General features: G+C 41.3%; 1 protein-coding gene across 1 annotated transcript in view; it reads right to left on the reverse strand.

Annotated features, from left to right (window-relative positions):
• Positions 1-316: 316 nt before the first annotated feature.
• The window catches only part of rtbdn (retbindin), a gene marked incomplete at its 5' end in the record, with an annotated part of 11,062 nt that continues 756 nt past the window's right edge, over positions 317-10,622 (reverse strand). Inside the window, 5 exon segments of the mRNA XM_035655689.1 lie at positions 317-1,735; positions 8,560-8,656; positions 9,101-9,229; positions 9,797-9,896; positions 9,997-10,176. Coding sequence (XP_035511582.1) covers positions 1,379-1,735; positions 8,560-8,656; positions 9,101-9,229; positions 9,797-9,896; positions 9,997-10,156 — 843 coding nt within the window. The 3' untranslated portion in view covers positions 317-1,378.

The following is a 10,622-nucleotide window of genomic DNA, read 5'->3' on the forward strand; positions in this document are numbered from 1 at the left end:
TGTTAGTTTAATGTAAGGAATTTAAATAGTATTATTATGGACATAGGGTTGAAGTAACCATGTCCACTTCGATGTAATTAATATGATTAAATTACACACTGTTTGAAATCCTTGTAAATGGACATGTTAAGTTGACTTGAATTCCTAAATAAAAGGTTGGACAGTGTATTACACAGTGTCTCTGATTACTCTGATATATAGCTAGAAACATCAAGATGAATCTAGTACAGTGCACCATCTTTCAGTGTTTTGGGGACTTGATGAAAAAGGGCACTAGTGCAAAGTGCAGTCAGAATGACAGGCTCGGGATGGCATTTAGAAATGTCTTCTTTATTGAGAACGTAAAGCACAGAAACACCCATTTCAGCAAGCTTACCATAAATCAAATCAGTTTCCCTTTTATTACAAAACATTTACATCTAACAGTGCCTCACTCTAGAAATACATAACGTAATTATAAAAGAAACACCCACAGTACATTGATGATAGACATGATCAAACTACCAGAACGACCCTAGTTGGTATGAATGCTGCTTTCTGAATATGGAACCTTCCCTCAGGTACGAATCATACCTCTCCAGTGTCATCATACCTGATCCCTTACGCTCAGGCCAGCAGTTTATGTTAGAAAGCCTAAGTTACATTCATGGTTATCATTACTCTGCGTGACTTTCTCCGCTATCATACACATTATGACGTGTAGACTGCACGATACGGCACCACAACAGCAAGATCTGCATTTAACAATTGACTAATGCACAGATTAAAGTCACCTAGATGATTGAAGAGAGTAGCAGGGTAGTGAAGCACTGGTGCAGGTACATCATGTTTACAATACTGTCATGAGAACTCCTCTGGTTAATGATGACATGTTTGATTCATGCACAAGCTTCTAATACTGCAGGACATTTCCCATGTGCAAGACTCATAATGTCAGAGATGTGTTTTACTGAGCCAAGAAGCAAATAAAATACCTGACTTTGATGACGATTAGCTGGCAATAAAACAATTGTGCAGCCATTATGGGATATAATCAATATCATTGATATTTATTTTTGGAGTAAGAGCCCTTGCAGAATTTAAATACTCTAGAAATACTATAGAATTGACTGTATCATTCGGTTGTGGCATTTTTTTTAGAAATCTGGCTGTTAAGGTTCAAATAACTGACCATACATAAGCTTGTCAGTGCGTCTTGAAGCAGATATTATTCAAACCATAGAGATTATAAGTAGAATGTGATGATAATGATAATGAGCTTAGGTTTGTGTGGTAAGGTTAGTTACAGGAGCGAGGTTACAACTCCATTTCAAGAGAGATTTTGTATATTAGAATCTAGACAGTTATCTCTATATATATTACCATCTATCACTCCTCTCTACAAGCCACTCCCGCTGCCCTCCACGTCGTCCACCATGACGGAGCGTTTGCGCAGCACAGAGTTGCCCTTCCTGCCACTCCTGGCCTGCAGGGGCAGCTTGGTCTGGCAAGGGGCCCGGTACTGAGGCAGGCCAGCCTTGGTGGTGTCCAGCTCCTCTGGGTCGTCCTGCTGGGCCCTGAGGGCGGCGATCACGTCTTTGTCCGAGGGGCTGAGGGTCAGGCAGCCGCAGGGGCGACCGCCGTCCCCCTCTGCTCCCACCTCTCCGGCCTCTCCCACCTCCTCCGGTTCATCCTCCACCGTCATGAAGGCATCCCCCCACAAGCTCTCGCAGAGATCCCTGCCATGCTGGTACATCTACACACACACACACACGCAGAATATTAATAGGAAGTGAAGAGATATCTACCTCCTCTGACAAAATGGTGGCTGTCCATTATTGGTAATTTACCAGTGCTGAAAGAAAGCCACAGTGTAAAAATACTCAAATAAAATCCTTCTTGAGTCCAAGTACACAAGTACTACAAGTATTATGTAGCCTAAAGTATCACAAAAGAAAAGTACTCATTATGCACAATGGTTCCTTTCAGAGTGTTGAATTATGAAGCCTGCAAGGCCTTGAAAGATTATATATATATTTAATCTTTCATGCACAAGATTATAAAAAAATTACAGAGCTCCAAGCTGAGTAGGTCTATTCAGCCACATAACTGAAATCTCCTGAGTTCAAGGCCTTTAATCTATAGTTATCCATTGTATTTTAGAAGTTGATAATATGTTTCGAAATCAAAGTAACTGGAAGCTATAGCTGTGACTTACAGTGGAGTAAAATGTGCAATAGTATAAAGTAGCACAAATTAGAAATATTCTCTTCTTGTTCCTACAGTTGGATGTTTGATCTTCACTGTGCAGAATGATGCATGTGTAGAGTTTGACACTAGAAGGATGTTTTCACATTCATCTGCTGAAAGTGGAAAGTTTCTCTGTGCTCGTTAAGAAATCTTGCTTTTTAAGGGTTGGCGCAGCATGATTTGTACCTGGTCAGTATCAACTCATACAGTGTGATGTAGAACTTGAAGCCACCAGTGCACATACCACTGAGAATGGACTTACAGTAAAGAAGGAGACATCAGCTCAGAATGATCTCCCGCCTCAAATCCTTCCATATCTCCAATGACCTTGAGAAAGTTATCCATTGCCTTATTACATCACGCTTGACATTGTAATTCCCTCTTCTGGCCTCCCCCAATCCTCCACTTAGACGTCTAAGCGGTTCCAAACGCAGCGCGCGTCTTTTAACTGGCAACCCAGAGGGCTTGAGACACAATCACCCCATTCTGGCCCCTTGCAACTGGCTCCCAGTCTCGCACTTTTAGGATTCATTTCAAAGTTTTAATTTGTTTTTAAGGCACTAAAGGTGGGTGGCCCCAATATACATCGCTGACCTTGTACAGCCCTATTGTGTTTCAAGAAGGTCCGAGATCTCAATAAAAGGGCTTTGCATTGTTACCGGTTCACAGCGTCAAACAGGAGGGGGATAGAGCTTTTGCAGTGCTGCCCACCTTGTAAAACCAGCTCCCCCTGGATAGTGTAGATCTGCCCCCTCCATTTCTGCCTTCAAATCCAGGCTAAAAACGCCACTTTTACTCCCCTGCCCTTCCTGTTTCCACTAACCCTGTACTCCGTCATCCTATGTATTTCGGTGTTGTGTGCCCCAATATTGAGGTTTTCTTTTATTCATGTTTTATGATTATACCTATTTGGTCCATATGGGTTTTTTCTTTTATTTGTCTTTTCAGTTATTTACCAATGTGTTTTTCTGTATTATTTGCCTTTTTTAGTCATCCACTGTACAGCACTTTGGTCAGTTTATACTGTGTTTAAATGTGCTTTATAAATTAAATTTACTTACTTACTTACTATCTTGTGTCCAGCAGGAAAACTTTAGAAATTAATAACATTTGCATATTCATAGATTCTGTCATTTCTAATGAGGTAGAAGGAGTACATTTTAAGGATTTTAATGTGAAATTAAACTTTTTGGCAGGAAAAAACATATCTAACACACATTCTTGTTCCGAGCGGACTATTTGTATATGTCTGGAGGGGATTCTTAAGTACAGTACTTGTGTAATTGTACTTTGTTACTTTCTGATAACTGATCACTATTCTAGTTAGGAGAGCTCTTAATAACAGATAATAAATGTAAAATTTGGTAGAGTACACATTTCCATTCTTGTATTGCGTTTTGGAGTAAACTTACACTAATGTCATTTCTATATGTCTTTTTTTTTTGGCAACGTTAAAGTACAGCCTTTCTTTGCTTGTAAACATCCATCGGAATAATTGATTTTGGCCTTTCAGGGCAGCGCCAGCCTTGAAAACAAACACCCTCTGCCAGGTGTAAGAGGGGGCTGCAGGCACCTGGCAGCTGCTCTCGCAAGCGGCTTTTTGTCTGCCTCTCTCGTCTCCACCAGCCTTGAGAGCAAATTATAAGACGGGATGACCTTGAAAAGCTTGCGCTGGTATCTGAAAGACTTCATCTCTGGTAGAACGACGATTCTGTCAAGCCTCACAGAGTAGACGGATCTAAACTAATCGGAAAGGTCACTTTTGTGTTGCTGTCTGACAGGAGATTCATTACAGCGCTCTGTCTTTATAAAGTTATACTTGGAGGAAAAACTCCAATTACTGCTGACATTAGCTTTATGTTTTCTGGAGCATGAAAAATTATACCGCTCTCTAATAAGTATAGGGATTAAAAGGGATACTGCACAACGCTGGCAAAAAGCAAATCACAGTTCAGCATTTAAGCTGTTCAACTGTAAATGGTGTACACGCTTAGAACTAGTTGGGAAAGCTAATTAGTGAAGTTTTAGTGACACACACGCTGTTAAGCTCTCATTCTCTCTCTAGTGACAGCCTCATAACCAGTCATTAAGATGTGCTGCCAAGTCACCGTCTCCCTCTCTCTTTCTCCTACTATAGCTTATTTCATCTCCTACCTAACTTCCACTGTATCTCCCCAGTGCCTTTTTTTTATTTTCTCTTGCTTATTGCCACACTCACTGTTTGTACATATCTCTTTTATTCTTCCTGTTTCTCTGTAGCACACCCCCACCCACCCCAACGTCTGCTTCCTTTCATCCTCCTGTCTGTTGGGGGATTAAGACTGACTCACACAGGGTGCTCAGAGAAGAAAAAAGCTGTAATATATTTACCGCGTTCGAAGGACAAAGAGGATGACTGCTATTTCTCTCTACTACACATACTCTCTGTCTGACACTTGGGTCTTATCGCAGTGACCCCAGAATACACACAGGGTTGCACACGCGAACATTTCTGTCCTTCCCCAGGTAGGTAGACATGGTTTGCTGCTGAAGCTAATTCAGTACAAGCACAAGTGGCTTTAGACGACATGGTGTGATCGAATAAGTGAGATACGGAAATTTCCTGGGGCGCTTTCCTGTCCTTCCCATCCTTATCTTATTCAATTCAGCCCTACTCTGTCCGAAACCCACGACATTACACCTGGTGTGAAAAAGAAACAGAAAGGACTCTAATCTTTAAACCGGCGGGCAGTGAAAGAAGATATATTTTTCTTATAGCAGTCATCTATTGCAGTGATTCTCTCGGCTGGGGTTAAGATGAGAATTAGAAAAAGGTTGATTACATTTTTTATGGAACTGGATGGAAATTATCCGAATTTGAGAACAAATTACTAGAAAAATAATAACTGCACAGTTCAGTTCAGAAAGTCTTCTGAAATACAAAGTCAGGACAATATTCAACATATTTTTATGATCCAAAATGCAAATTTGTGGAGCTGATTATTTCAAAGGTAACCCAAGGAATATAAATGAACTACCTGTGTTTAAGGGGAAATAAATTATTTTAATTAATTTTATGTGCATAATTATTGTTGCTGGGAAGCAAAACATTAGGCTAAGACTGCAAATATAGCACGCACCTCTATAAATGTAGCTATAGTTCTGTTTTTAAAATGATGATAAAATACTGGAGAGCAGTCATGTGCTTTTGGGATCCATGTAACAATCAAAACTAATGTCAGAGAAAAACCTACGTCCTGTCATATCATCAGATCACAGCTGAATACATATACTTTCACATACAAATAAGTTAACTTTACTAACAGTGTAAAGAATGCTGCAGGGAGCTATATAAATTCAACAAATGACACAAAGTAAATTTTTATTAGTGTTATTGCTGTGTCTGTCTGTGGTACGCAGGCAGTAAGATAAAGGGGTCCTCTATTAAAGGTCCAGCCTGTAACATTTAAGAGGATCTATAAATGGAATGTAATATAGGTATGTTTTCATTAGGGTATAATCACCTGAATATAGGAAACGTTGTGTTTTCATTATCTTTAGAATTAGTCATTTTTATCTACCTACGCCACCGGTCACCTTCCATGTAGTCCGCCATTTTGAACCGCAATGTTACCACAGTAACCCAGAACAGACAAACCAAACACTGGCTGTAGATAGGACCTTTTTGCAAGGGCGGGTTTTGTGGCCACTGTTGTTTCTCCTACACACTTCAACCCTCTCATTCTCAGTTCATCATCTGAAACTTCACTGCTAGATGCCACTACACCCTTCACACTGGTCCTTTAAGCCCTTTTCACTGCACTTACAGCGTATGTGGGAAGCTAAACAGAGGCAATTACAAAGGTAGTATTGTGTATGCTGGCTGTAATATATTGCATTACTGTGAAAGGACATATACATACATACATACCCTGTAACTATTTATTATATACCAGGTAATGTATTTCTAGGTCCCCCCCTAAATGCAAATTTGTCACCCCTTTGTGAGTCTCTGTAAGGGAAGAACCCTTGTAACTACAGATAAGTACCTAGTAAAACCACATGATGCAGTTTCCCTTCCTCAGACAATTGCTCTAGATGTGTTTTGTGCCAGCGTCCAGCACAGACATGGACACTCTTTGCAGATGTAACCTCATTCCCACAAACTCGGGAGTAGGAAGAGTGTCTAATGCTGAGATAAATCAGACCTTGGCTGGCAAATAATGTCACCAATGAGTACAAAGAGAGAGTGAGACGCAGAGTGCCAGAGGGATTTTTGCATGCAGTGGATGTGTATAAGTTTGCCTTTAAATGTATTAGCTTGTTTCTATGCAAATTGACGTCTACTGCAGTAAGCATTTACAAATCCTGACTGTATCTGTGTATATTTATTCCACACACACAGACCCGCAGTTTGTTTCTATCTATTGGCTGAACTTTTTTCAGGATTAGGAAAAGATTTCATGAGGATTTTTCAACCCGTAGTGAATCTGTGTATTATATAATTTGAATGTAAAGCTTAAAAATCTTCAGAGATTGTCTGTTCGCGGTTTTGCTTTCCTGTGCGACATGTCTCTCAGCCCTGAGGTGGACTAAAGTGCTGTGAGCTCAGACCACGAGGTTGCCCACTGTGAAATCTCCCATCTCTGCTGGCTGAAGAGAAAACAAAATGAAGCTTTACTGCTGTGACCTCCAAAAATGTTGCGAGAGAGGCAGGCACTTGTTTGCAGTCTCTCTAAGAGGGACAATTTGTTGAATGCATTGAATGCGGTGACTCATTTCTTTGTATTCAGGAGCTGTATAAAACACTCAGCTCTGAGAGCTTCTTAAATTTATTGGAGCCTATTTTGTGCCATTAGTGCCACCCTACATGAAAATGGACTAATCCAAGCACGCAAAGCACCCGTACACACACACATAGAAACACAAAACACTCAGATATTCTCTATTTGCATTTTTTCTGTCTTACTACAAATTGGTCATTTCCAGTAATCATCCAATATCCACCAGAGAGACTTATTGGATGTGGTGTCTGGGGATGTGTGTTCATTTGTTGATTGTTGGTGTCTCTCTCTCTCCCTGTTTGTGTGTGTGTGTGAGAGAGAGAGAGAAAGAGAGAGAGAGACACACACAAAGACAGAGAAAGAGATAAAAAAGGAGAGAAAGAGGGGAAACAGACAAACGTATAAACACACACACACACACACACACATAGATAGATAGATAGATAGATAGATGGTGTCATGGCCCCAGCTGCACACGAGCCCCTCTGTAGCTCTGCCTCTTTTTAAATCACCCAGCTGGCCTCTGCCCACTGAAGCAGGACCGAACCTTTTCATGCTTCAGCCCACAGCGCCGCCCTGTGCTGTTAACCCTTCGCTCACAACACACTCTGTGACACAGTATATGACCTTATACCTGTAGCACACGGCTCAAATGACAAGCTTTGAGGTTTGAGGTCAATGGGATTCAAACCTGTGACACCTCATCTGCTGGGCAGAAAATCTCAGCTAAGGCGTGGCGGTACTCACATAAACCCTTCACTTTATGGTCTTGTTAATCTTAAGCTCTTTATAATTGTGTAACAACACTATCCTGGCTGCAACATGCTCACAATCCTGACAAGTAGCAAGTGTGTCTATTTCAAGGCTGATTCATGGTTTGTGCATCCATGTGGTCGCGGTCCATACATTTTTTTGAGCGTGAATTTGATCCATTTGGTTCAATAACATTCGGAGGAAGTCCAGAAGAACTTAAAAGAGCATGATTAAATAATTTTATCCCCCCTGAATTTAGCGGAGGGCTTAAGTTAGTTAGTCTGGTGTCCATATGCTTTATAGGATTGAGACGGGAGATCTGGGTAATTATATACCTGCAATTTAATTTTTTTTCATGCATCACTGTGCAGCATTTATGAGAGGAGCCTTGCCTCCAACGCTATATCCAGTTCTCCTTAAAGGACCAGTGTCTAAGATTTAGTGGCATCCAGCAGTGAAGTTGCAGATTGCAACTAACTGAATACAGTCTGTAGTTGACGACCTGGGATTAAGAACAGGCTGTGAAGTGTGGAGGGAAAACTACGGAAAAGGCCCTATCTATAGTCAGTGTTTGGTTTTGTTTGTTTTGGGCTTACATCCATGGTGGGCGTCCACATTATGTAAATCATATTTGAGGGTCAAGGCACCCCTTTGGACGTCTGCTACAAGAGTAAACTTCACACACTCTTTTCTCACTTAAGTCTGTGCCCATCCTGAAGTAGGATCAAGGCTTTAGTTGATCTTAGTTTAACACACTAAATGTGACCTCAGTTATGTAAGCAGCCAATCACAGACATGCCAGATGAAAGCCTACCTGCTGATACTGAACACAGGTTCCAGTGCAGTTCTGTCCCCTCGGGTCTCTGGCCCAGTTACGAGCACATGTCATGTCCATCCTGCAGGCATCAAACCTGAAGAAAGGTATGTAAATTATCAAAATAAAATATCTGAAATGATAAAACAACTGTAATTTCTCTCATATGAATATATTTATGTACCAACTGAGGTACCAGTTTTACATTTGCTTTCCTGCTGAGAGTATCAGAAGATTGATACCACTCTTGTGTTTTTACACTATTTGTATGGATTAAAGAAACTAGGTACAACATGTTAACTACTCCTTTAAATATGCACACTGTAAATATAAAGCTGTTTCTCGTTTCTCATGGGAAAAGACTGATATATGTAACCCTGGTCTTACCTGTGTCATACAGTTTATTAGACCCTCTGTGTTAGCAGGGATAGCCCAGTATGCTGCTCTTGTTAAAATGGCTGGTAATATCTCTCTTGACAGCCTTACAGACAGATACTGATTTTGATTTAGGTTTGCCTGGCAATGTGTTTGGCAGCCTCACCAATCACGGCAGAAGCTGTGGCAGAGCGGCACAGCCTGGATGTATGAGCGGCGATGGGGATGAGGCCAGCGTGCAGCATCAGGGGAGCAGCGGTAAAAACACGACACACGCTTCAGGAAGCCTTCACACCTGAGGAGCGAGGGGGGACCAGTTAGTGCTAACGTGATGTATGGTGACACCTGTATTTAAACCTTTAGTGACACTGCGGAGGTTGACTCAGCATAGTTTCCTCTCTCACTCTGTTTTTCTGCCCACCTTTCCCTTATTCACCAGCAAGGTACCGTTTTCCATTTGACAGGGATTAATCTAATCCACAGGCCTATGTCAAATCTCAAAGTTATTTTACAGCTTCATTGAAGTCTTGGAATAAGCAGGTATAGAATGGTTTATCACACTATGGGGAGAAAATCTTACACTGAAGCTACACAAACCAGCAATAACTGAATTTTTTGGCCTCTTGGAGGTAGTGGAAACAAGCTGTGACACAACACTGACATTGACAGTTGTCTATTTACACATCTAGCAGATACAGAGCATCATTAGCATTCATTTGGCATCAGCAACCTAACAATATAACTCTCCTTTTAGCTCTGTTTTTGGTCTGCACCACCTCCAAAGAGTGAACCAAAACAGTAAGCTTAGTGGCAATGAGCTGAAAGAGTCCAGATCAGAAGAAATCTACTGGACGAGACTTACTCAGAGCTCAGAGGCCCACACTTGTCCCAGGGTTCATTCTTATTGATAGTAGTGGCAACGTGGGAGATATCCTGGATGTCTTCTTCTGTGCAGCAGCTATCTGTCAGCAGCAAGGACAGAAAAACATTTCAGCCAGTTTGACATATTCATCATGTATTGTTATTACACCATTGTTTCCAGACAAACACAGGGTCACTCACTGTCAGAGTACAGTGCACACTCCCTCAGGTGTGGCTCTGGGCTGGGCGTGGCCTTGTGCTTGCCGTCTTGAAGACACACCCCCTCCGAGCGGGTTCCACCAATCAGCACAGCCGCCAAATATGCGCAAACCAATAACAGAGGGCGAAAGGTGACACCCATCTCTATAGCCACAAACAGGTCTGGAAAAGAGTTCAACACACACACACTGAATCACAAAAATAACACACCACTAAAGATAATGCACACACAATGCTACATGATATAATGAGTATATAATTCAGTTTTATTTGTATAGCACTAATTCATAATAAAAGTTATCTCAGGACACTTTACTTATACAATTATTTAGAGACCTTATATAAATTACTTAAAGAAATAAGCGTTGTTACATAATCAGAACTCAACTTTTAAATCCAACACACTGGATGTCAAATCTGTAATCAAAGTTATTCTCACGCCATACAGTGAGTCTATACAGTGTGACTGAGACAGGCTGTTGAGCTCTTCCTGTGGTGACCTAGTAGACAGGGTGAGCCTAATTAGGTGGGACTGAGGCACCGTGCTGAGCTGGATGACATGCGTAGCTGTTTAATCTGACAAGCGGCTGGCCGATGTGTAGCCTACA

The sequence above is a fragment of the Morone saxatilis genome, unplaced genomic scaffold (assembly GCF_004916995.1).
Source record: "Morone saxatilis isolate NCDOM2014 unplaced genomic scaffold, NCSU_SB_2.0 Contig14, whole genome shotgun sequence".
Lineage (NCBI taxonomy): Eukaryota > Metazoa > Chordata > Actinopteri > Moronidae > Morone > Morone saxatilis.